This window comes from Schistocerca piceifrons, chromosome 3 (assembly GCF_021461385.2).
Source record: "Schistocerca piceifrons isolate TAMUIC-IGC-003096 chromosome 3, iqSchPice1.1, whole genome shotgun sequence".
Taxonomy (NCBI): Eukaryota; Metazoa; Arthropoda; class Insecta; order Orthoptera; family Acrididae; genus Schistocerca; species Schistocerca piceifrons.
In genome coordinates, this window is record NC_060140.1 from 745,040,591 (window position 1) to 745,068,584 (window position 27,994).

The 27,994-nt window shown below is 43.1% G+C and overlaps 1 protein-coding gene across 2 annotated transcripts in view; it reads left to right on the forward strand.

The window, feature by feature from the left end:
• The window catches only part of LOC124789364 (laccase-6-like), a 389,375-nt gene that overhangs the window by 315,993 nt on the left and 45,388 nt on the right, over nucleotides 1-27,994 (forward strand). For both annotated transcript variants that reach the window (XM_047256690.1, XM_047256691.1), the window contains exon 9: nucleotides 26,808-27,038. In XM_047256690.1, the coding sequence (XP_047112646.1) occupies nucleotides 26,808-27,038 (231 nt within the window). The remainder of the gene's footprint in view (nucleotides 1-26,807; nucleotides 27,039-27,994) is intronic.

The window sequence follows — 27,994 nt, forward strand, 5'->3', positions numbered from 1 at the left end:
TCTTTCACATCAGCTGTCCGGGAAGAAAAACTATTCCGCCTTTCGTACTCGCAAGTACAAAGAATGCCGACAGCGGCACAAGAGCTAACAGCGGCACAAGAGCCGACAGCGGCTCGCCTCGCCAGTATTGTTGCACCCGCGTGTGCGGCACGCTTGATCTCACTCGCCCTTGTGACGGCGTTTCCAGAACGTCCGTTTCACTGAATTCTTTAGGAAAAACTCACTCCCGAGTAATCTCAAGGAGTCCCTTAATACTATCACAGTGGATAACTCAACACTGTCCATCATCACACGCATGTACTAGCCTGAAACTTAAAACAGCGTCTAAGTACATCGTCAATGACTAGTAAAACACATATTCATGAAATCTTACAGCTAGTTACAAAATCATATTTACGTTGCTTAATCTACTGTGACTCAGCTGAAAACTTAAACTAGCAGCTTGGATTTTTCAGTTGATTAGATCATGATTAAATTGATTAAAATTAAATTGATTAATCAAAACGCGCTTTAGTGTCATGACGACGTATGCGAGCATCGGCTTTTAGCTTCATTACTTCTCGCAAACGATCCTTTTTCACACCAATACTAATGTCAATCCGTGGAGGGAATTTGATTATCTCTTCCACTAAACTTGTACTTCTGTCACCCAACAGGATTTCCTCTGGAGAAAATTCCGTAGATTCATGTCTCAAGGTGTTCATAATTCTCTCAAATACTGCTACATATTTGCCCCATGCCCTATGGTTGTGATGGCAATAGGTACGGGAAAGTCGGCCTCGTCTTTGTTCGTGTGTTACGTTTGACACACCGTCTACAATACTTTCCAATTCACTTTCTACATTATTGTCAATGCCGAGATTCTTCACATTACAGTAGTTCAGCTTCATACCTACGTCAATACCATCCGGCCAGTTAACAATGTGTATAGGCTGGTATTGCCTATGCACACCGTCTCCTGCCTCGTCAAAACTAACTACTATTGTTTTATCTTGGGACGTACATGTCAACGTTTTGCTTTCGCAGTTAATCACTGCACGGTACTTTAATAGCCAATCTAACCCGATAATTACTTCCGCAGTTAAGTCTGGCACGACGACAAACTCTTGTTCAAATCGTGCCCCACATATCTCGAAGTTGACAAAAATCTGTTTTGTGACCGGTTTACTGGCCTTCCCAGTAGCACCGATAATTTTCACTCCTGTTACTGGCATAACTACGATGCCAGGTCTGTCCTTCAGTAACTCAAATATTTTCCCTGATACAGCACTCAATTCTGCACCGGTGTCAATCAACACGTTTAGTTGTAGGTCGTGCGTATTAACCGACACTACTATCTGTCTACACTTGTCCTCGACTGTTTCTTTATTTTCCCACAGTAAATCCTCGTCTATATCCAGGTCATTCCAGAAAAAACCATCCGGCTTAGATCCTAAATCCGGTTTATCTGGCGGCTTTTTCAGCCTCTGTTCACATACAGTTTTAATTTCAACACGTTTGTCCTGAGGCTTAGTCTGTAGCTTCGCCTCCAATACCGAAACCTTTTCCTGTAACTCGTCAACTAGTGAGTGTTGCTTTGCTATCGATTCACTAATTGTCACCTTCGTTGATTCCTCTTTGGTCAGATTGATCTCATCTGCCAATCTACCTGGAGAAATGTGCCCAGTAGTATCTGCAATTACTTCCTCTGCATCTGCGCAACCCACACTGCTACCGTCTGACCGCATAACGTCAGCTCTAACCTCATACACGCTGAAATCTATGTGCTTTTCTACCAATTGTGTCCGGCTATCACTAAAATTTTCGTAATCTTTCCCCTTAATACTCTCGCAATGTTTAAACTGGAGGTTTGCGTCGGATGGGTCGGCTACTTCTACCACTATAACTTTCGGTAAAGTCTGCCGGTTAGGGCCAGAACTTTCCGTTACTCCTTCAACATCTAACTCCTGCGGGACGAAACACGACGAATCTTGCGCGTGCTGCCCATTAACATCAACTATTTCTGGTAAAGTCTGCCGGTTAGGGCCAGAACTTTCAATCACTTCACAAATACTATCTTCCTGTGGGACGAGACGCGGCAAATACTGCACGCGCTCCCCATAAACACTTCTCCCATACAGACCCCTATAATCTCTTAGTTCGTCGTATAAGCGACCGAACTGCCTTAACCAGACCTCATCCCTCTCTGCATCCCCTCGCTCAATGACGGACGTTTTATCCGACATCTGATCTTCTCTCAACAATTGCGAATCATTCTTAAACTCAATCTCCAGTTCCGCTGTGGGTATTACAGCTGCCACTTTATGATCGATTTCCGGAACACTACTTAAATTGTTCTCACTGACAGCGAATGTATTTTCTACTGCCGTGTATACAGCTGATCTACTACTTGTGGGCGCACTCTTTTCTCTTAACACTGGCACACTCTCCCGCCGTTGATTATTCCATACGGAATTTTCATAATGACGATACCTGGGTTTTCTCTTGTTATTGGGCCGCCAAAATTTCTCCACGCCCGGTCGGCCCCTCACCGGCGCGGCTAATGGTTTCCCTGTCTCGTCCCAGCAGATACGCTCCCCGGATACTGCTGAGGCGGCTGGTCACACCCTCTGGCGTCATTACTATTCTGTGAAGCCCGTATCACGTTAGTATGATACTGGTTTCCGTCATTCCTGCTATTATTTGCATTGTACCGATTGTTATTACGGTCCGAACCATTATTGTTATTGCTGCCATGGTTGCGGTATGCATTATTCCCGTGGTTATCGTTGTTGTGGTTGCTGTGGTACCCGTTGTTGTTACCACGGCCTCTGCCACTGTCGCGATTATTGCGCCAATTGTCCTCGTCCTCCACTCTTTCCAGGAAATCATTGATTGTCCTGTAATTGCTTCCTACGTATCGTTTTGTATCATCTGGAAGCTTCTTGTAGAGTTCCCAGACTATTTCGGATTCCGAGCGGCGGTCACGCAAATATTCCAACTTGCGGATCCAGCCCTCACAAAACTCCTTCATCGAGCCGCGCGAATTCGCATCGAAAGGCCTCGATACGACAAATTCGCGCCAGACACTTTGCTGTTTTTGCTCTGACCAGTATTCAGCCAGAAACAAATTTTTAAACTCGTCAAAAGTCAGGTTCGTAATGTTGAGGTTTAGGCCCCAACGCTTGGCATCACCAGCCAACACATCAATAACCGCATTAATTTTTCTCTCATTAGTCCATGATTTGGGTAAAACTCTTTCACAATTTTTAATGAAATCCGTCGGGTGTATACCGCCTTTTTTCAAGGGGTCGAACCGCTCCTCTTTCGTCAACAACCCCGAACTATGTGCACAGATTGGCACATAGCTCTGTTTTTCATCAAGTTTCCTTTCTAATTCCGACACCCTCGTAATCACTTGGCAAGTGGTTGTCGCAAGCGTTTCCACTTCCCTCTTTTTCTCTTCGCAGGTGTTAGCCTGCTTCGTCACTTTGGTATCTACTTCGGATACTAAAGCCTTTAAAGTTTCCACCTTCTGTTGATCCTCTTTTCTCACTAATTGAATTTGTTCCGTCACCTTATTCTCGATGATCGGAGCAACTGCGTCTCCTACACTTTTCTCGATTCTGCTAATTTCGGAATCAAAACGAGTATTTATGCTCGCAATTTCCGCCTGAACGCCTATCATTTCCTGTTTAAGGTTACCGATTTCGGTATTAATCACGACAATATCGTCTTTGATTTTATCAACTTTTGTGTTAACAACTTCAACATTGTTGTTAACAACATTAATAGCTTTGTTCTGATTGTCTAGCATTCGTTCAATTTTTTCAGACTGAGCTACTTGCTTGGCAGCCTGAGCTGCTTGCTTGGCAGCCTGATCTTTAATTTCTGCCGATTGACTCTTGATTTCGTTAATCAAAACATTCAATAAATCAGTTAAATTCCCGGAAACCACCGGTTTTACTTCCGTAGCGGCTTCCTCTTTCATTATCCCCCCGTATTCGTCATCAAGGGATTCAGATTTGATTTTCACTTCCGATTCCGAAACATTTTCTAAAGTCTGGAATTCCATTTCTGCTCTTTGTTGTGTTTCGGCTGTCGCATCTTTCATGCTAGCCGCCTGCCCCGGAACAATGGGTACCGCTGTGCGCGTTTCCCACTGTTCGACCGATTGTTCCGTATCCAAGTCTACCAAATTTTGGTAATTGTTGCCTTCACTCATTTTAATAATTTTCAATATAAATGCAAAATCTCAACTCTAATTAGGATTCCTCACACGAATATTCTCGCTGACGTATCGACCATTTCGTAACCAGTACTTTGTTACGAGATTTGCACAATGCAAAATTAGTGTCCAGAACAACCTCAAATTTGAAGATTGTCCTGTCACCAGGTCGCCACGTGTAACCTCCCACCTCACTTATCGACCTTAATGACAGTGAAAAATTAAACCGCGTGTACCTAATGGAAATTTGGGAAAAGCAATCGTCACCGAAGTTAATCTGTCGGTAAAGAGGGAGGAAAGGGTTACATCTAAATGAAAGGAAAAATGCAAATGAAACTGGTGGAAATTAATTTTGAAAAGGGGTAAAGTTAATAAAGAAAGTAAATGTGCGGCCGTTACGTTAACAATTAACTAGCGGTAATTAGATATTTGAGATTTGGGGGAAATCACGGTCGCCAGTCCTAAGGACAATTACTATAGTAACCGAAAAAGAAAGGTTATTACACATATATTTAACACTAGAAGCGTGGCAACTGAAGGTTGACACGTGTAGTGTGAAAACTGAAAGTTTGTCAGAAGTAATAAATTTCGCTACACTCTGACTTAATTTAGCAAAAGAATTAATAAAACCGGAAAATCGAAAGTTAATTTAGTGACTGAAGTTAATAGTGAGCTTTCTTTCTGAAGCACATCGAAATCCAGTAAAATACGGTTAGTCTTGGACTACCTCAACAATCATTTCAAAAGCAACTTGACTCTACGCAATTTAGAAACAAGAGATTTAACTCTGAACTTGAATTAAATGATTCTGAACTATTAACAATAGTAAAATTTAGTACGTACCAAGCTGAGCTCCAGTCACAGGTAAGCTAAAATATGCTAACAAAACTCGCACTCTAAATTTGTGCTCGTGTAACCTAAATATTGTAGCCAGCTACTGAACTTTGAAATTAAAGCAGTGAAATCTAATTATATTATTTTAATGCTGGCGTTTGAATTTCAACGACACTCGGGTTCATTTCGAAAAAGGAAGGGACCCTGCTTGGCAATGCAATTGGGACAATGAGCAACAAGGGTTCATGCTAAGTTGCTGTAATTTTGCGAGGCAAATGGAACAATTCGAAAAGCTGAGGTCTGCCATACAGTTCTGAAACTTTACGTGCTTTTAGTCTTCCTTGTTGGTTGATTGAAGGTTTGATGCCGTCGATCGAGGAGGTGGCGACAGTCACTCATTGTCGGCCGTCGCTGTTGCAGAAGCTGGATGTTGGCGCGCCTTCTTCTCGACACGGTCACCAGGCGAAACGGGCTCTTGATGTGCGCCAGCTAATGCTTCCCGTCCGCGACACCATGTCAGAAACTATCATCGCGAGTCGAGCGCAATTACATGCTGCCAAACCCCGAAAGCGCGGCAACTCGCGGGAGCGTCACACAACACCTGCTCCACTCGCTACTCCCGCCAGACTCTCACTGTTCTGCCCGCGCTCCACGCGGCAGAGTTAACACTACCAAAGATCCTACACACTTTGATTCTTCACACGACCTATCGATGTAATCGTTCGATAGCAGTTTTCCCTAGGCAAGACCCAGCGTAAAAATACAAATAATATTTACGAAACAAACCAATTATACATCGACATGAGTGCATAAATATATATATATACAAACAGTAAAACAATTACAATATATAAAGAGACAGAAATGTCATATCTTGAGGTAACAAAACAAGGAAAAAAAATAATAGTACAATAGATGGAAATAGGAGTATATGCATTTCCGGCGTTACAGGTTCTTAGTGGCGAATCACTGAGAGAAGCGAATGCAGCATACAGTGTACTTCAAACAATTAGGATATGACCGTTGCTGTTAACAGTACATATCCTGTAAGTTGTGAACTGACAGACAACGGTTGAAGCTCTCTGAGGTTGGTGTGTCCTGTATAATCCTGGAGGGCTGCCGCTTCTTTTAGAGCATATGTTGGCGAAAATACATGTTTAATTCCGGAGGTACGCATAAAATATCATCCGAAATTGTGCTAAACGCATTCTCTGAAAATTATCTCGAGTAATTAGTTCATGAGCCCACGCGAATAGTAAACGGTTGTGGAAACACACTTGACCTCTAAGCAACAAATAATCCTGAGTTAATAACGAGCATCAAAACCGATTCAGGGATTAATGAACACAGGGTTGTCGAAGCAAGACTGAATTTTGTAATCCCCAAATCCTCGAAAAATAAGCGAAAAATATACCTATTCAAAAAAAAGCAGATAAAAATGACGCCTTCCTAAGAGACAATCTCCACTCATTCCAAATTAATAATATAAGTGTAGACCAGACGTGGCTAAAATTCAAAGAAATAGTATCGGCAGCAATTGAGAGATTTCTACCAAATAAATTAACAAACGACGAAGCTGATCCTCCTTGGTACACAAAACGGGTTCGAACAATCTAGCAGAAACAATGAAACAAACATGCCAAATTTAAACAGACGCAAAATCCCCAAGATTGGCGATCTTTTACAGAAGCTCGAAATTTAGCGCGGACTTAAATGCGACATGCTTATAACAGTTTCCACAACGAAACTTTGCCTCGAAACCTGGCAGAAAATCTAAAGAGATTCTGGTCGTATGTGAAGTATGTTAGCGGCAAGAAACAATCAATGCCTTCTCTGCGCGATAACAGATTGGAGATACTATCGAAGACAGTGCTGCCAAAGCATAGTTACTTAACACAGCCTTCCGAAATGCCTTCACAAAAGAAGACGAAGTAAATATTCCAGAATTAGAATCGAGAACAGCTGCCAACATGAGTAACGTAGAAGTAAATATACTCGGAGTAGTGAAGCAACTTAAATCACTTAATAAAAGCAAGTCTTCTGGTCCAGACTGTATACCAATTAGGTTCCTTTAAGAGTATGCTTATGCATTAGCTCCATACTTAACAATCATATACAATCGTTCGCTTGAAGAGAGATCTGTACCTAAAAACTGGAAAGTTGCACAGGTCACATCAGTATTCAAGAAAAGTAGTAGGAGTAATCCACTAAATTACAGGCCCACATCATTAACGTCGACATGCACCAGGATTTTGGAAGGTATATCGTGTTCGAACATTATGAATTACCTCGAAGAAAACGATCTATTGACACACAGTCAGCATGAGTTTCGAAAACACCGTTCTTGTGAAACACAACTAACTCTTTATTCGCATGAAGTGTTGAGTGCTACAGGGTGTTTCAAAAATGACCGGTATATTTGAAACGGCAATAAAAACTAAACGAGCGGCGATAGAAATACACCGTTTGTTGCAATATGCTTGGGACAACAGTACATTTTCAGGCAGACAAACTTTCGAAATTACAGTAGTTACAATTTTCAACAACAGATGGCGCTGCGGTCTGGGAAACTCTATAGTACGATATTTTCCAAATATCCACCACGCGTAGCAATAATATGGCGTAGTCTCTGAATGAAATTACCCGAAACCTTTGACAACGTGTCTGGCGGAATGGCTTCACATGCAGATGAGATGTACTGCTTCAGCTGTTCAATTGTTTCTGGATTCAGGCGGTACACCTGGTCTTTCAAGTGTCCCCACAGAAAGAAGTCACAGGGGTTCATGTCTGGCGAATAGGGAGGCCAATCCACGCCACCTCCTGTATGTTTCGGATAGCCCAAAGCGATCACACGATCATCGAAATATTCATTCAGGAAATTAAACACGTCGGCCGTGCGATGTGGCCGGGCACCATCTTGCATAAACCACGAGGTGTTCGCAGTGTCGTCTAAGGCAGTTTGTACCGCCACAAATTCACGAAGAATGTCCAGATAGCGTGATGCAGTAATCGTTTCGGATCTGAAAAATGGGCCAATGATTCCTTTGGAAGAAATGGCGGCCCAAACCAGTACTTTTTGAGGATGCAGGGACGATGGGACTGCAACATGGGGCTTTTCGATTCCCCATATGCGCCAGTTCTGTTTATTGACGAAGCCGTCCAGGTAAAAATAAGCTTCGTCAGTAAACCAAATGCTGCCCACATGCATATCGCCGTCATCAATCCTGTGCACTATATCGTTAGCGAATGTCTCTCGTGCAGCAATGGTAGCGGCGCTGAGGGGTTGCCGCGTTTGAATTTTGTATGGATAGAGGCGTAAACTCTGGCGCATGAGACGATACGTGGACGTTGGCGTCATTTGGACCGCAGCTGCAACACGGCGAACGGAAACCCGAGGCCGCTGTTGGATCACTTGCTGCACTAGCTGCGCGTTGCCCTCTGTGGTTGCCGTACGCGGTCGCCCTACCTTTCCAGCACGTTCATCCGTCACGTTCCCAGTCCGTTGAAATTTTTCAAACAGATCCTTTATTGCATCGCTTTTCGGTCCTTTGGTTACATTAAACCTCCGTTGAAAACTTCATCTTGTTGCAACAACACTGTGTTTTAGGCGGTGGAATTCCAACACCAGAAAAATCCTCTGTTCTAAGGAATAAACCATGTTGTCTACAGCACACTTGCACGTTGTGAACAGCACACGCTTACAGCAGAAAGACGACGTACAGAATGGCGCACCCACAGACTGCGTTGTCTTCTATATCTTTCACATCACTTGCAGCGCCATCTGTTGTTGAAAATTGTAACTACTGTAATTTCGAAAGTTTGTCCGCCTGAAAAAGTACTGTTGTCCCAAGCATATTGCAACAAACGGTGTATTTCTATCGCTGCTCGTTTAGTTTTTATTGCCGTTTCAAATATACCGGTCATTTTTGAAACACCCTGTATTAACAAGGTATTTCAGATCGATTCCATATTTCTGTATTTTCTGAAGGCTTTTGACACTGTACCACACAAGCGGCTTGTAGTGAAAATGGGTGCTTATGGAATATCGTCTCAGTTATGTGACTGGATTTGTGACTTCCTGTCAGAGAGGTCACAGTTCGTAGTAATTGACGGAAAGCCGTCGAGTGAAACAGAAGTGATCTCTGGCGTTCCCCAAGGTAGTGTTATATGCCCTTTGCTGTTCCTTATCTACATAAACGATTTGGGAGACAATCTGAGCAGCCGTTTCGGTTGTTTGCAGATGACGCTGTCGTTTACCGACTAATAAAGTCATCAGAAGATCAAAACAAACTGCAAAATGGTTTAAAAGAAATATCGGAATGGTGCGAAAAGTGTCAGTTGACCTTAAATAACGAAAAGTGTGAGGTCATCCACATGAGTGCTAAAAAGAACGCGTTATACTTCGGTTACACGAGAAATCAGTCTAATCTAAAAGCCGTAAATTCAACTAAATACCTATGTATTACAATTTAAATTGGAAGGAAAACATAGAAAATGTTGTAAGGAAGGCTAACCAAAGGCTGCGTTTTGTTAGGAAGGCTAACCAAAGGCTGCATTTTATTGGCAGGACAATTAGAAAATGTAACAGACTGCCTACGCTACGCTTGTCCGTCCACTTTTAGAATACTGTTGCGCGGTGCGGGATCCTTACCAGATAGGACTGACAGTACATCGAAAAAGTTCAAAGAAAGGCAGCACGTTTTGTATTATCTCGAAATATGGCAGAGTGTGTCACAGAAACGATACAGGATTTGTGATGGGCCTCATTAAAAGAAAGGCGTTTTTCGTTGCAACGGAATCTTCTCACGAAATTCCAATCACCAACTCAGATGTTGCAGCGCTCGTGTGTGGTCTGGTATTTTCATGTTGAAGGAGAGGGTGCTCAATGTGTGGAAGAACTCTTCGATTTCGAAACTCGATTACAACACGCTGTTTCTCAAGCACCTACGTAGTTGCGTTACGCACCGCTATGTTACACGCTACAATTCTGAGCCTTCTAGCGGCAGAGGGCTGCAAATATGTAGACATACGAATAAAGATGTAGAATGTTAATATTTAAAAAGGATTAAGTGTTTTCACCTTAACAAATTCAGAGGCATTTCTTTTCAGCACGCCTTCGTAATGTGCACTAGCAACTGACAACCGAATCCACAAACATTAGCTGCTGTTAGGAACTTCTTAAGGGCGTGGTTTTCCTGCTTTATAACACGCGAAAATACAATAAAATTTTGAGATGTGCTTACTTCTAATTGATGTTGATGAATTCTACTGTGGACTGAGTAAAGTTGGCCGCTTTCGCAGGGGCAGAGGGGTAAATAGCATAGCCACAGTAGGGTTAGAGGATGTGATAAGGGGAATGTTTTATTGTTTGTCTACCAGTACCCCAGTACCGATAACTCATAAGTGTGCGCGACTCTTACCAATCAGCTGCCGTGGTATAAATTTCAAACGGGAGTAACGTGGATTCGTGAAGACATGGTAAAAAAAGCTTTAGAGGAATTCTTTTGTTATTTAAATAGTATAAATCCTAAAATCCAGTTTACCATGGACATGGAGAAAGACAGTGCAATATCCTTCTTGGATGTCTTCGTTATGAGACAGACTGATGGCAGCTTGAAACATAAAGTCTTTCGGAAGGTTACACATAACGACAGATACTTGCATAAGGATTCCAATCATCATCCATAACAGAAAAGAGGTGTAATTAAAAGTCTAGTGGACAGAGCTAAAAGGATTTGTGCGCCGGAATAACTGGACGCTGAGTTAAAACATCTAAAGCAGGCTTTTGAGAAGAATGGGTACTCTAGTAAGGAAATAGTTTTGCGACCGAATAACAGGAGGCCTAAGGACAACGATAGGGCACAGCGATGGAAGAACACGGTTTCTCTACTCTTCATCAAAAAAGTAACAGATCAAATCGGAAAGATTTTAAGGAAACATAACGTTCGACTGATTTTCAGACCAACTAAGAAAATAGGCCAAGCACTTCGTTCCGTTAAGGATAAACGTCCCCCTCTGTCTGCAAGTGGTGTATACAAGATTCCATGTACGTGTGGTAAGATCTGAAGAGGAGTGTGAAGAAACATAAAACTCCTTGCCGACTAGGGAAAACAGACAAGTCAGCCATGCCGGAACATGCTCTTCAGTCGGGTGATCACGTAGTGAAATTTTCGGAAATTGACGTTTATGTACTATGAGGAACTATTATCCATTGCTATATAGAGAAGCCACCGAAATATATAAACATGGGAATAATTTTAACGGAAAAGAGGAAGCTATGAAACTCAGCGATATATGGACAGTGGCGCCACAGAATCGATGAGAAGTTTTTATCTTTGACGTACTATGATCGATAGTTATATTTTATCCTTGACAAGGTTTATCTCTGCTATCACGTGAAATCCAGACCACGCCCACTTTCCACGGTATTTAGGCCGTTCTTCGACGTCCGGCCTGTCAATCGGCAAGACTCAGCACAATCAGGAGCACTTCCGAAGATGTCCAACGTAGCTTTGGACGGAACGCCAGGAATAGAAGAGTTCCATGTACCACGGCCATACAACTCGGAAGAATTCTCGGCAGCTGGAACATCCGGTCGTGAAAGCCTTCATTGTATGACTTCAGTATCGACTTGAAACATCGATGTTTAGACTCTCTGCATCGATATTTCGTAAATATCGGTGATCATTGAACATTCCCAGATGGCTGCCGAGTGAGATCTCAGGTATTTTCTTCGTCCGCTAAAAGAACTTGTTTAAGAGTAAGTAGTGTCAAATTTAAATTTTCTTTGTTTGTGTAATTGCTGTAATGTCCGTTCTTGTCACACAACTGAATACTAGCGTCCCAGCAGCGCTTGTTTTTGAAAAAAACTTGTTCTTTAGCTGAAGTTCCGACAATCGCGACATAACCCGAAATTTTCCGTGACATAAACACAAAAAATTCTATTCAAGTTTTCTTGATAGTGCTAAATTCGTTTAAAAAAGACAGCTACTAGTTTCATCAGTGTCTATTGTTGCAATAAAAGTGTAATTAAACGTTCCTAAATCGTAACACATATCGTATTGTTTACTAGTTAGATAGACGCGATCTAGGCCTAAATTTTCTGAGTTATAAACGTTTAAAAACCTGACTAAACACGTCTGATAATGTAAATTCTCTAAAAGCAAATTAATTACAAATTCATTTTTCTTTCATTGTATCTCTAAATCAGTACAAAAAAAACAACCACCGCACATAAGACCTTTGTGTCGTTTTTTGTTTACGCACAGCCAATCTCTCGTCCTTGACAAATTTAAAACACTCTTTAAACTCATTATTCTTCTGAAATTGACCATGAGTGAGAAATGTGAGAGCTGTTATAGAGTAGTGAATAGAGGGATTTGTTGCCAATCTTGCAGGAAATATTTTCACTGGGAGGGGGGGGGGGGATGCAGTGGGGAGAATGTTGGGAGAACAGAAGAGGCTCTCTCCTGGAACTGCAGAGTATGCAGTAGGGACATTTTGATTGGGGAACAGGAAAGGAAAATCTGGGCCCTTCAGGTACAGTTGGAGGAAGCAAGGAACGAACTCATAAGGATCAAGAGAGATAGGGGGGAGGAGGGTGGTTGGGAACTGGCAGCTGGTAGGAGGATAGGAAGAAAGAGAACGCGGTCTGACAGTTTTATCATCGACACAAAAAACAGGTATCTACCACTGTCAGAGTTAAGTGGAGAAGAGCCTCAGGTAGAACGAGGAGCAGGAAATGTGCAGCACACTTAAACCGAGGCCAAGAAGCCTAGGAATGTACAAAGTGTTAGGAAGAAGAAAGTGCTGCTGCTAGGTAGTAGCCATGGGCGAGGTGTAGGCCCTCAGTTACAGGAAAGTTTAGGGGCAGCGTACCAGGCCACCAGTATCTTCAAGCCAAATGCAGGGTAAGTCATGTGATAGAGGACCTAGGGTCTTTTGTAAAGCCCTTACATAAAGAGGACCATGTAGTGATAGTGGATGGAGCGGGAAACAGTTTGGATAGGGATGGGGCATATGGCATAGATGGTGACCTGGACAAGATAGCTTCCCTGACTCATGGCACCAACGTACACTTTGTTGAGCTGTTCCGGCGTCATGATCGACCACACCTTGATGGAGCTGTGAGGCGAATCAATGTGGGGTTAGGGATGGCTCTGAGAACAGCTAACTTTGCTCATGTTTCTATGGTCCCCTTCGGGCCTATCAACAGATGGGGTTTCACTAGGCATGGCCTACACCTAAACAGAGCTGGGAAGATTGGTACAGCTGAATCATGAAAGTATAGGGGGTGAATATCGGGCCACATACGGTCAAATACCTGTTGCCAAAGGTAGGAAAAACTGGTCTTTTTTAGGATAAATCCAGACAGCAGGTTCGCCTGCCTAAAGAGTATCTCCAGCACTTTAAAAAATACTGAAACAATCACTCACAAGACAGATTTTAACACCTCAAACATCACATATACCAGATGTCACAAAGAAAAACAAACCATTGGAAAAAGTAACATGGGGCATTTCACAGACTTAACAATCCTCCATCGAAACATGCAATCAATAAAAAATGAAATACAACTATTAGAAGTTGAGCTCCAATCTTTGAACTGCACAGTAGATTGTGTTACTGAACACTGGTGTAGAGACACAGAAATCCAACTTGTAGTACTATCGTTGTATGAAAAGGCAAACTCTCACTGCAGAACTACTTCAAGGGGTGGAGGATCATGCATTTATATCAGAAAAGGAACACAGTTCAAATCAAGACATGACCTCAGTACAGTAAGTGAAGAGAAACACTTTGAAATATCAGCTATTGAATTAACAGGGCTTGATATCACCATGAAATTAATCACTTTGTGTCTGTATAGATCTCCCAGTGGCAGTGTGGACACTTTTTTCAATAAGTTAACAGAAGTTCTACATAATGTCTCAAGTACAAAGGTCAACATAATTCTGTGTGGGGACATTAACATCATAAATGAATCCAGCAGCACCTTCATAAACATCCTTCAAAGTTTTGGCATGTCCCTATTGGTCAATAGTGTAACAAGGGTTACCACAACGACTTCATCAGTAATTGACCATGTGGCCAAAAATATGGACAGGGAAAAATGTGATGTAGCTGAAAAAGATCTAGAACTATCAGACCATCTCTGTCAAATAACAACAGTAAAGTCACACATCGAATCATACCCTAAACTACAAACCTACAAACGACATCTATCAGAAATCAACATAAAAGATTTTTCAAAAGAACTAGAAACACAAAGCTGGGATGATGTGTATAAGGAAACCAATGTGAATATGAAACACTCTAAATTCTCCACATTGTTTAATTTGAACTTGAAAAGGCACTTTCAAAAGTATGCATGTCTGTATCACCATCTCACAAGAACAGATGGATAACAGCAGGTATTAAGAAGTCCTCCCAAACACTTAAACACCTCAGTTCCATGAAATAGATTCGCAATGATACAGAATTCTTAAATTTATATCATAGATACAGAAAGATCTATAGAAAGGTGCTGGTTGCTGCAAAAAAGACATTTAATGACAAAATAAGATATGATGCAGAGAATAAAAGCAAAGCAGTCTGGTATGTTATAAAAAAGGAAATGGAGAGAGGCAAACAAACGCAGACTAACATACTGCTAAGGGAGAGGGATAAAGTAATAAATGATCCACAGCACTTAGCAAACTATGCAAACGAGCATTCTTCAAGTATTGCAGAGAAGTTACAGCAAAAATTCCCCTAAACAAATATAAAACCTGTAAATAATGTTGCACTAAATACAATGATGTTACTTCCAACCACGGAGAATAAAGTCAGTAAAACAATTCAAAAACTAAAAAAATAAAGAGTCAGTAGGCTTAGATGAAGTACCAATGAGTGTACTCAAACAATGCATAGGGATTATACAAGGCCCCTTAACAAATATCATAAATGGATCCCCAAATAATAGAAGCAATTATGAAAGACAGATTAATGAATTACCTGAATAAATGCAATCTTCTAAGCGAATCACAGTTTGGTTTCCAAAGTGGCAAAAATATGAAGTCAGCCATAGTAGAATTCACAAAAGTTGTACTTCATGCTCTTGATAAAGAGGAGTGTGTCACAGGCATATTTTTGGATCTTTCTAAGGCATTTGATGCAGTCGACCACAAGATTCTATTAAATAAATTAGAAGCATTAGGAATTAGAGGGGTAGCTAACGACTGGTTTCGATCATACCTAAGAGGTAGGGCACAAAGAGTAGAGATAATACATACTTCAAATAGATCTAAACATTTAGTAAAACACTTACCAGAACCAAAATACATTAATATAGGGATTCCACAAGGTAGTATATTAGGACCAATACTGTTCCCGACTTAGTTAGAATGTGCTAGCGGAGGCCCCTGTGTATGAGGAAACAGGAGGGAAACAATTCACGGACGGGCAGAGGGCCACTCCTGTACACACGGTGTTGCGTAACAAGCAAGGACGAGGTCCACTTTCTCCGCTCATGGCAAGTTTCACACACACGAACTGCCTTCTGGTGTTAGCTGTCGCTACGATTCGTCACGAGTTACATTTACGATAATTTATTTAATTTTGAGTTAGTCCCTTGCAAATTCCGAATACTTATTATCGTAGCATTTTTCCATCATTCGCTTTTCATTAATGTCACACTAAACTTTATTTATGGGATTACTCACATCTACCGCTAGGGTTTCAGAAATACTACTTTACAATTGTAGGCCTATAAACAAAAAAATAAAAAATCTGTGTACATCAATGGATAGACACATACCCCACCTTCTCTTCGAATCTCACCGTCGATTGTCGTTGTCTTATGGTATTTGAAAACTGTCTGTTGTATATTCTAATTCATGCCATTCATGCACCGGCATGTCGCGGTAGCCAACAGCGAATGTTGACGCTATCCTTGTGGAAAACATAATTCTGACAGTAATGGTAATAGAATCGAGCTTGACCAGGCGAATGAATGGTAGATGGATCAAAGAAGTGCTATACTGGACCCTGGAGATAAGAAGAGACCGATGACAGTATAATGGAAAGTGCGTTCATGGCGTTAGAAAACAACATGGATGCACATACCTGAAAGCCAAACGCAGTGAGGATTCTACACTGAAGCGTCAAAGAAACTGGTATAAGTATGCGTATTCAAATACAGAGCTATGTAAACAGGCAGAATACTGCGCTGCGGTCGGCAACGCCTATATGAGGCAAGAGCCTGGCGCAGTTGTTGGATCGGTTACTGCTGCTACGACGGCAGGTTATCAAGATTTAAGTGAGTCTGAACGTGGTGTTACAGTCGGCACGCGAGCGATGGGACACAGCATCTCCGAGGTAACGATGAAGTGGGGAATTTCCCGTACGGCCATTTCACGAGTGCACCGTGAATATCAGGAATCCGGTACAATATCAAATATCCGACATCGCTGCGGCCGGAAAAAGATCCTGCAAGAACGGGACCAACGACGACTGAAGAGAACCGTTCAAAGTGACAGAAATGCAACCCTTACGCAAATTGCTGCAGATTTCAATGCTGGGCCATCAACAAGTGTCAGCGTGCGAACCATTCAACGAAACATTATCGATATAGGCCTTCGAAACCGAAGGCCCACTCATGTACCCCTGATAACTGCACGACACAAAGCTTTACGCCTCGCCTGGGCCCGTCAACTCCAACATTGGATTGTTGATGACTGGAAACATGTTACCTGATCGGACGAGTCTCGTTTCAAATTGGACCGAGCTGATGGACGTGTACGGGTATGGAGACAATCTCATGAAGCCCTGCATGTCAGCAGGGAACTGTTCAAGTTGGTGGAGGCTCTATAATGGTGGGGCGTGTGCAGTTGGAGTGATATGGGGCCCCTGATACGTCTAGGTACGACTCTGACAGGTGACACGTATGTAAGCGTCCTGTCTTATCACCTGCGTCGTTTCATGTCCATTGTGCATTCCGATGGACTAGGGCAATTCCAGTAGGACAATGCGACACCCCACACGTCCGGAATTGTTACAGAGTGACTCCAGGAACACACTACAGAGCTTAAACACTTCTGATGGCCACCAAACTCTCCAGACATGCACATTGTTTAGCATATCTGGAATGCCTTGCCACGTGCTGTTCAGAAGAGATCTCCACCCCTCGTACTCTTACTGATTTATAGACAACCCTGCAGCATTCGTGGTGTCAATTCCCTCCAGCACAACTTCAGACATTACTCGAGTCCATTCCACGTCGTGCATGCGACACTTCTGCATTGCTCGTGGGGGCGCTACACGATATTAGGCAGGTGTACCAGTTTCTTTGGCTCTTCAGTGTAGAAGCAGCTTTTATCCAGCAGTAAATGTCAAAAGGTTCATAAAATACTAGTTGTTGTTGTTGATGATAATGATGATTTTGAGATTAATACAATCAAATCATTGCCACATAACTTGTATTTTCCCTGAAGCTAGTTTCATCTACAGTGAGAAGTACTTTCGCTGACAGAATTGATTTACATTGACTGTACACCTGTGAGGTTCAGGTAATTGTCTGAAAGGCCATTCTGACTCGAATCGACAGCTCCTAGGTGCTTACTGACAGGGGACATTGCTGTGTGCCCTGTCTAATTAACGACAAGACTAGGTAGGAGTTTATTCCCCTGATGGGAAGTGGATGTGAATGTACCATGCACACGCAGTCTGCAGTCGTGTTGTAACTGTAAGCAGTTTTGAGGATGGCGAGAGGTATATATTAATTTTATAGAAGGGGGAAAAACAGTTCCTAAGAAAATGAAGGTCAAAATTGTGTTTATTTATCGCCAAATATATTGATACTAGAATGAGATTTTCACTCTGCAGCGGAGTGTGCGCTGATATGAAACTTTCTGGCAGATTAAAACTGTATGCCGGACCGGGACTCCAACTCGGGACCTTTGCCTTTCGTGGGCAGGTGCTCTACCATCTGAGCTACCCAAGCACGACTCACGCCCCATCCTCACAGCTTTACTTCTGCCAGTATCTCGTCTCCTACCTTCCAAACTTTACAGAAGCTCTCCTGCGAACCTTGCAGAACTAGCACTCCTAAAGAAAGGATATTGCGGAAACATGGCTTAGCCACAGCCTGGGGGATGTTTCCAGAATAACGAGATACTGGCAGAAGTAAAGGTGTGAGGACGGGGCGTGAGTCGTGCTTGGGTAGCTCAGTTCGTAGAGCACCTGCCAGCGAAAGGCAAAGGTCCCGAGTTCGAGTCTCGGTCCGGCACACAGTTTTAATCTGCCAGGAAGTTTTATACTGATACTGCCACTTCAGAATTGGTACTAACAGCATTTTTTTAACTGAGCGGATATTGTTTGCTTGTATGGCATTCCGACAGATTATTTTGCTGTCAGGCAGGTAACGTTTATATTGGCTGCTAACACGACAAAAAATATGGTAAGCTGAAAGTACAGAAGTACAGCGTTGGGGTGCACTTGCCACTACTTAGTATCCATTGTACGTTCTGACCTCCTTCAGACAGACACCGAATTTCATAATTGATGCCTTGTCTCAGGAACCGTGACCCTTTTGTTGTAATAAATAAATAAACCCCGTGTGGATCACAACTTTTTGTTTACTCACAACCGGTTTCATTCTGCGCTGCAGATCGTCATGCGGCGGCCTACCTGAAGATGATCTGCACAGAGACTAAAAATCGGCTGTCGGTAAATAAAAACTGTGACCCAGACGGTATCTATTTATATATTTATTTATTAGATACTGAATCCATACGTTCGCGCGCCCGCGTTTGTGTGTGTGTGTGTGTGTGTGTGTGTGTGTGTGTGTGTGTGTGTGTGTGTGTGTCAGCGGCTACATTCTGTGGAACTGATTCTACAAGCCACTGAAAGCGTTAAGGGGCAGTCCTGACACATGAACTCTCAACTGTCACCTCGACAGACATTGATCGGAATCGAGTCGAAGACAGTGACGGCGACCCAGATGTGCTCAGCGGTATCGAGGTCAAGTTGCTCACAGTCTGATTCAAAGTAGCTGTTATTGACAGCTAGCGCGCCTAACTGACCCCACCAGTAACACGGCAGTGTCGGCCGCCACTGTGTTTCATTTCCGCAGCGCAATAGCTTGTGCCTGCCAGTTCTCAGTAACCCTTTGCAGCAGGAGATTGGTGTAACGTTTAGTATCATTTACATGACGATGTAGACTAAAAGAGGCGCAGAGCGGAGACACTCTGGCCATCTTAACCACGCGTGAATTTCACATCTTGTAGGTGAGATTTGTATGAGATGGTCTTCAAAGAGATTTTCTCTCGCTGCAAAAAGCTATGGTCGCTGTCTTAAGGCAGTACTTCTCTAGGCGCGGATCCAGAGAGGAACGGGGCCGTAGGGGACAAGATTCGCCCATCCACAAAAAGCACAAGCACAGGAGCAAACAAATTACACTACTGGCCATTAAAATTGCTACACCACGAAGATGACGTGCAACGGACGCGAAATTTAACCGACAGGAAGAAGATGCTGCGATATGCAAATGATTAGCTTTTCAGGCCGGCCAGTGTGGCCGTGCGGTTCTAGGCGCTTCAGTCTGGAACCGTGTGACCGCTACGGTCGCAGGTTCGAATCCTGCCTCGGGCATGGATGTGTGTGATGTCCTTAGGTTAGTTAGGTTTAAGTAGTTCTAAGTTCTAGGGGACTGATGACCACGGATGTTAAGTCCCATAGTGCTTAGAGCCATTTGAACCTTTTTTATTATTATTATTTATTTATAGCTTTTCAAAGCATTCAGACAAGGTTGGCGCCGGTGGCGACACCTACAACGTGCTGACATGAGGAAAGTTTCCAACCGATTTCTCATACGCAAACAGCAGTTGACCGGCGTTGCCTGGTGAAACGTTGTTGTGATGCCTCGTGTAAGGAGGAGAAAAGCGTACCATCACGTTCCCGACTTTGATAAAGGTCGGATTGTAGCCTATCGCGATTGCGGTTTATCGTATCGCGACATTGCTGCTCGCGCTGGTCGAGATCCAGTTACTGTTAGCAGAATATGGAATCAGTGGGTTGAGGGTAATACGGAACGCCGTGCTGTATCCCAACGGCCTCGTATCACTGGCAGTCGAGATGACAGACATCTTATCCGCATGGCTGTAACGGATCTTGCAGCCACGTCTCGATCCCTGAGTCAACAGATGGGGACATTTGCAAGACAACAACCATCTCCACGAACAGTTCGACGATGTTTACAGCAACATGGACTATCAGCTCGGAGACCGTGGCCGCGGTTACCCTTGACGCTGCATCACAGACAGGAGCGCCTGCGATGGTGTACTCAACGACGAACCTGGGTGCAAGAATGGCAAAACGTCATTTTTTCGGATGAATCCAGGTTCTGTTTACAGCATCATGATGGTCGCATCCATGTTTGGCGACATCGCGGTGAACGCACATTGGAAGCGTGTATTCGTCATCGCCATATAGGTGTATCACCCGGCGTGATGATATGGGGTGCCATTGGTTACACGTCTCGGTCACCTCTTGTTCGCATTGACGACACTTTGGACAGTGGACATTACATTTCAGATGTGTTACGAGCCGTGTCTCTACCCTTCATTCGATCCCTGCGAAACCCTAAACTGCAGCAGGATAATGGACGACCGCATGTTGCAGGCCCTGTACGGGCCTTTCTGGATACGGGAAATGTTCGACTGCTGCCCTGGCCAGCACATTCTCCAGATCTCTCACCAATTGAAAACGTGTGGTCAATGGTGGCCGAGCAACTGGCTCGTCACAATACGCCAGTTACTACTCTTGATGAACTGTGATATCATGTTGAAGCTGCCTGGACAGCTGTACCTGTACACGCCATCCAAGCTCTGTTTGACTCAATGCCCAGGCGTATCAAGGCCGTTATTACGGCCAGAGGTGGTTGTTCTGGGTACTGATTTCTCAGGATCTATCCACCCAAATTGCGTGAAAATGTAATCACATGTCAGTTCTAGTATAATATGTTTGTCCAATGAATACCCGTTTATCATCTGCATTTCTTCTTGGTGTAGCAATTTTAATGGCCAGTAGTGTATATAAATGATCTAGTAGAAAGTATCGGATGCTCTTTAAGGCTATTCGCAGATGATGCAGTTGTCTATATCAAAGTAGCAACGCCAGAAGATTGTAAGAATTTGCCGAACGACCTGCAGATGAATGGTGCAGGCTCTGGCAGTTGACCCCGAACGTAAATAAATTTAACATATTGCGCATTCATTGGAAAAGAAATCCACTACTGTACAGCTACATTATTGATGACGAACAGCTGGAGACAGTGTCTGCCGTAAAATATCTAGGCGTAACTCTCCAGAGCGACCTAAGTGGAATGACCATATAAAACAGATAGTGGAGAAAGCAGACACAAGACTCAGTTTCATCGGAAAAATCTTAAGGAAATGTAACTCATCCCTAAAAGTAGTTGCTTACAAGGCGCTTGTTCGCCCGATTCTTGAGTATTGTTCATCTGTCTGGGATCCCTGTCAGATAGGACTGACAGAGGAGGTAGAGAAGGTCCAACGAAGAGCGGCGCGTTTCGTCACGGGATCGTTTAGTTGGCGAGAGAGCGTTACGGAGATGCTAAACAAACTCCACTGGCAGACGCTACAAGAGAAGGGTTGTACATCACGGAGAGATTTACTACTGAAATATCGGGATAGCACTGTTCAGGAGGAGTCGGACAACATATTACTTCCCCCCCCCCCCCCCCACAATCATCTCGCGTACTGACCACGAGGAGAAAATTCGAGAAATTAGAGCCAATACAGAGGCTTACCGACAATCATTCTTCCCACCCTCTGTCCGCGAGTGTTACAGGGTTGAAGGGATCAGATAGTGGTACCGAAAGCACCCTCCGCCACACACCATTAGGTGGCTTGCGGATTATGATGTAGATGTAGAATTCATCCCACGATATTTCGACTTGGCACCTGAAGATGGCTGGCAGGTGCCCAGTCGAAAAACAGTCGGATGAATTAGATGACGACCGGCAGCAAGCCCGAAATTTGTTTGAACATTGTATAGATGTTTAACGCTGAAGCGCCGATTGTAGATTGGCACCAGGCCTGAATTTTCGTCTCCTTGAGGCATATCTCGTAATTTACATCTCATAGACCAAGGGACGGATGACCACCACATTCTAATACTACACAGAAGGGTCGTGTTTAGGATCTACAAGCCAGTATGTGGACTGATAATGAGTGAGCCGGTTCTCCACAGGTTAGTCGAAGAGAGGAACATATGGAGAACATTGGCAAGAAGGAAGGACAGTATGATATGACATGTTTTAAGACATCAGGAAATTACTACCATGGTACTAGAGGGAACTCTAAAGGATAAAAAATGTAGGTTAAGACAAAGATTGGCATAAATCAAACAAACAGTTGAAGACGTAGGGTGTAAGAGCAACGCTGAGCTGCAGAGATTGGCACAAGAGAGGAATTCGTGGCGGATCTCATCGAAACGGTGAAAAGAGTAATGACTCAACGAAATAATACCATTAAGGCTGAAACCGTGGAGCACTGCCTCTCACAGGGGTTATTTTGTGGTAACTAACTCGTATTAGTAGAATTCTAGAGCAATTTTCGAATTAAATGCATATAACGGAGCATTTAATGTTATAGAGTCTACTGTGCAAATTGTGATTTAATTATTGGGTGAGATTATAAAAATGAAATGTGTTGAGCTTCGCGTCCATGCAAAAGTCGGTTTCCAATTTTAAAAATTATGTCTCGTGACTATGAAGAAACATGTTTGCGAGACAGATGTTAGATGACAAAAGGACTGTAACAACCAAGATAAATTTACTTATATTTAATTCACATACGGCACTTTCCCAAAGGACCAGTCTTAAAATGAATCTTATTGACGAATTGGTTCGGGCCTATACTCGATACTACTGAAGGAACTTGTAATATACAGGGTATATCAAAAGAATCATCCGATTTTTAAAAAATCATAACTATTATGTTTGAGATATGTGCCTGAACAAAGTACTGCTGGAAAGAGCGAACTCTCGAGTTTTACATGGTTTCCGTTGGGTAACAGCAGCTTGTGCCCACTTCAGTTCTAGTAAAAATGGTGTCGGGAGAACAGAAAGCGTTTTGTGATCTACGTTTTGTGCAGTGCGGGGCAGTAACACCTGTTCAGCATAACTTTCGTACTAGGTATGATGCGAATCCTCCTACATCAGAGAGCATTAGACGATGGGATGAAAAATTCCGAGAAACAGGTTGTTTGTGCAAAGGCAAAACGCCGGGCAGTCGCAGAGTGTCTGACACAGACGTCGAACGAATCCGCCATAGTTTCACAAGGAGTCCACAGAAATCATTTCGCTGTGCAGCTCGATAGCTCAACATGACCCCGATGTCCGTCTGATGTGTGTTCCGTCGACGTTTACACATAAAACTGTTCAAAATCCAGCTACTGCAAGCTCTTCTGTGAATGTGATAAACAGCAACGTGTGTTCTGTAATTTCGTTTTTGGCAAAATGGAGGATGACGGTTTTCTTCTAATAGCTTAGTGTTTAGTGACGAGGCAACATTCCATTTTAGTGGAAAGTTGAACCGTCATAATGTGAGAATATGGGGTTCGGAACGACCACATGAAGCTGTACAACATGAGAGGGACTCTCCAAAATTTGATGTGTTTTGTGCAGTTTCACGGAAAAAGTTATGGTCCAGATTTCTTTGCCAAGGACACTGTTACTGGAAGCACATATCTCGATATGCTTAAGACCTTTCTTCCCACAGTTGGAGAGTGATTCGGACGATTTCATTTACCGACAGGATGGGGCACCACTACACTGGCATGTGGGAGTGCGGGGATTGTTAAATCAAATGATTACCAAACGATGGTTCAGCCTTACATTACTGGCCTCCAAAGTCACCGGACCTGGCTGTATGTGATTATTTCTTGTGGGATTTTATAAAAAGCACTGTTTATGTGCCTCTGTTATCAACAACAATGAATGAACTGAGACATCGCATAACAGCGGCTGTGGAAGTTGTTACTCAAGACATGCTCGTTGCAGTGTAAGAACCATCTGAATACTGCATCGGCATATGCCATACATCTCAAGGGAGCTTACTGAACATCTATGAAACGGTATGGAAAAAAAAAAACTGAAGTTTCCCATTCATCAAAAAACAAAATTGATTGTAAATGTTTATTAGTTTCAGAAATATAGATGTGCCAAATCGGATGATTCTTTTTGATACACCCCGTAGTTTGCAAGTAGCAAACGAGCGAATACGAAAATCTCGCGCATAGTTTTTGAAGGTGTTGTGGGTTGCATAAGGTGGGTAGGGGCAGTAGAATGACCCTGTGTAAGAGCCAGCTCTCATCAGTTGGCTTCTTTACTTTTGTGACTTCAGTCTGATTACAAAACAAAAAGTGAAATTGATTTTAGTGTAACAGCCAGCTGCGACATTTACTATATATTCTTACTTACCTCAAATATTTGGCCGTTTTTCCAAAGATGCGATTTCCAAGGATGTGGCTAGGCAGGAACCTAAGAGTACAGCTTAACTGTTGCGAGTGAAAGTAGCAGCAGTGACGTTTGTATCCTTGCTGGTCACAAATGTTTAGCTGCAGTCGAATCCTTAACAATGATTTCGTAAATTCGCCAGTCAAGATAACAAAGATCGCACCACACAGCAAGACAGATGCGTCATGTGATCCGAATGCAGTTGTGGAGTCTTTATTTTAGATGGCCATATCTCGCAGCCACTTGCCACTCTGATGCAGGGAAGACATATGGGGAGCGGAGTTTTAGTGTATTCATAACCATTTGTGCGCAAATTCATATTTCAGAAACTTTTTGGTGCCACGTCATACAGCTAACGAGGAGAACACGTTAAGTGCAATAACCCGGTTTCTCAGAAACTTTGCTCAATGGAAAATGGATCAAAATAAGCGAGCACGTTTCCCGGCTAATCCATAGATCGTTTCTGAAAAAACGGCGGTCAAAGCTTTCCAGATACTTTCCACGTACTTTATGCGCCTTTTAAGCGCGCGGTACCCTAAACAGGTGCCTCAATGGTTTGAGTCGCGGCTTATTAATTTTGCGCCCCGTGTTCGAAAACCGATTATTACTTTTATTTTTGTTTTTCACTTACATACACATGTCTGTAGATCACTAAATGAATGTTTTTCAGTGTATATTGATATAGCGTTGTCCTTATTCATCTGCTAATTGTACGTCAGATGAATGAAATTAAAAAAAGTGAGAAAATTGTCTGAAATTGAATAAATTACAAGCGCCAGCTTTCGGGAAAATTATCCATTATGCACGGTTTGCCGCGAAGTAACTGCCAACGCGCGAAATTTCCAGCAATAATAACGACCTTTCCTTCCGAGTGAGAATAATACAAAGAGATGTCACTGTGGCAAAGCTCGGTGTTCGGAATATCTGTGTTCGAATGTTTCTACGACCGTTATCATCCAAGGGGATGCACCAAATCTTCCTGAAGAATAAACATACGAATAAAATATAAGAATTAATATAAGAATTATCATAGAAAATTGGTGGTGAGGTAGCTTAGAACCAGGAGACGGACATAGGATACTTTTTATCCCGTTCGACCGCTATAAAATGTGGTATAACAAAAACGCATCTAGCATGGAATAACAAAACGCAAATGTCAGCTAAACGTCACGCGTTTGGTGGTAAGTAAATTTATGAACACTGTTATTTACGCGACGATACTCAAAGTAAAATTCGAAGGTGAGGAAGTTCTCATTCCGAGGATTCCGATGATCCCAACTGATATGCCGTTTGAGCTTAAAAGACTTCAATTTCCGATCGGTCTTGCATTGCCATGACCATTAACAAATCACAAGGCCAGTCCTTGAAACTTTGTGGTTTAAATCTGGAATATCCATGTTTTTGACATGGTCAAATTATATGTCGCATGTTCACGGGTCGGAAGACCATCTGTGTTGTTTGTTCTTGCACCTGATAATAAAACAAAAAATGTCGTTTATCATAAGGTACTTAATTGAAGAGTGGAAGCTATGCACCAAAAACATAAAGAATAAAGAATCATTAAAATACTTAATTTTTTATTTGTATTTCCTAATAAAAAATTGAACTTAACATCCAAAATCTGATTATTTATTGGCTTTAAGGCGGAACAGAGTTCGCCGGGTCAGCTAGTTACATAATAAATGTACGACACTTATTGTGAAACTCAGTTGTAATTTTACAATTAATATAATGCCCTTGTATCCCCTAATTTGATAAGAAATATTCGTATAGTAACATTCAACGAACAAGGGTACATAAATGAAAACAATTAAAATAAAATAAAAACAATCGGGTTTCGAACACAGGGTGCAAAATTAATAAGCCGCGATGCTAACCAACATTTTTTCTGAGGACATTGCGCTGTAAAAGGCACATAAAGCACCTGGAAATACCTCAAAAACTTTGGCTGTCGTTATTACAGAAACGCTCGAGTAGCTGCGGATAAACCGAGACACGTGTTCGCTTATTTTGAGTCCTCTTCCACTGAGTGAAGTTTCTGGGGAAATTGGACGATGGCACTTGCTATATTCTCCTCAAGCTACTGCAACGCTCCCTGCCTCAGCGAGGAAACAGTTGATTTCTCTTAATAATTGACAGTGACGATGCTATAGCAGATGTAGCTGATGCGACAAAGTGAAACTGGTGGCCTTTTGTGCTATGGAGTGTAGTTTTGTGTGCAATGCGTTCTACCCGCTGCTGCAGGGGCGACGCGGCAGGTGAGCGGCGTGTCGTTCGCGCCTCCTCCATCGCCGCTGCTGACGCAGCCCGAGGACGTGCCTACGGAGGCGGTGTGCGCCGCAGACGTCGACAGCAGTGCGACTCTGGCGACACCAGCGCCGCGCAGCGGCTGCCCTCAGGACCAGCCGTGCCGCTGCGTGCACGTGCGCCGGGTCCCGCTCGGCAGTGCCCTCGAGGTTGTCCTCGTCAACCAGGGTAAGCTGTAGTCCTATCCACATGTGCCGGCAACCTGGAAACGCCACACAGTAACATCACACCTCTGTTCTCTGGCTTCCTGTTTTTGAGATGCCAGAGAAATGCTCGACGAGAAACAATTGGTGTCAATAGAAAAGATTCTTGCATTAAGCTGTCCGTCGTCATCGAAGTGAAACTAATTACCGATACATGTGGTGTCCCACAAGGTTCCTTTTTAGGACACATCTTCTTGTGTTAGATACCAAGCATTTTTTTTTTCAGATGACAGAAACATTGCAATAAATACCCGCCAGCACAGCCGAGAGCGCTTCCTGGACTCGGGTAGGGGCGCCGGCCCCGGTTCGAATCTGCCCGGCGGATTAACGACGACGGCCGGTGTGCCGGCCAGCCTGGATGTGGTTTTTAGGCGGTTTTCCACATCCCTACTAGGTGAATACCGGGCTGGTCCCCACGTCCCGCCTCAGTTACACGACTCGCAGACATTTGAAACACATTCACACTATTTCACGATTTACACTGGACGCAGACAACTGGGGTACACTAATTCCGTCCCGGGGTGTATGGGGTGGCGGCAGGAAGGATATCCGGCCACCCCTAAACATTAACCATCCCAATTCCGTCCTTAACCCTGCCGACCCTGCGCACAATGCGGGATAAAAGCAGTAGGAAAAGAAAAAAAAACATTGCAATAAATAATGAATGAAGTATAGTTTCAGAAAAATTGATTCGTAAAATTTTCATGGACATTCGTATATGTTTGCTAGCCAATTCACTAAATTCTGAAAAGGCACAGTTTGCACTGCAGAAATTGTGAGAGGTTTCCTCCCAGGAGATGTTCAAAATATGGCGACCAGCAGACGGAAGAGGCCTACAGTGTTAAATTCTTGGGATTCAAAATGGTTCGAATGGCTCTGAGCACTATGGGACTTAACTTCTGAGGTCATCAGTCCCCTAGA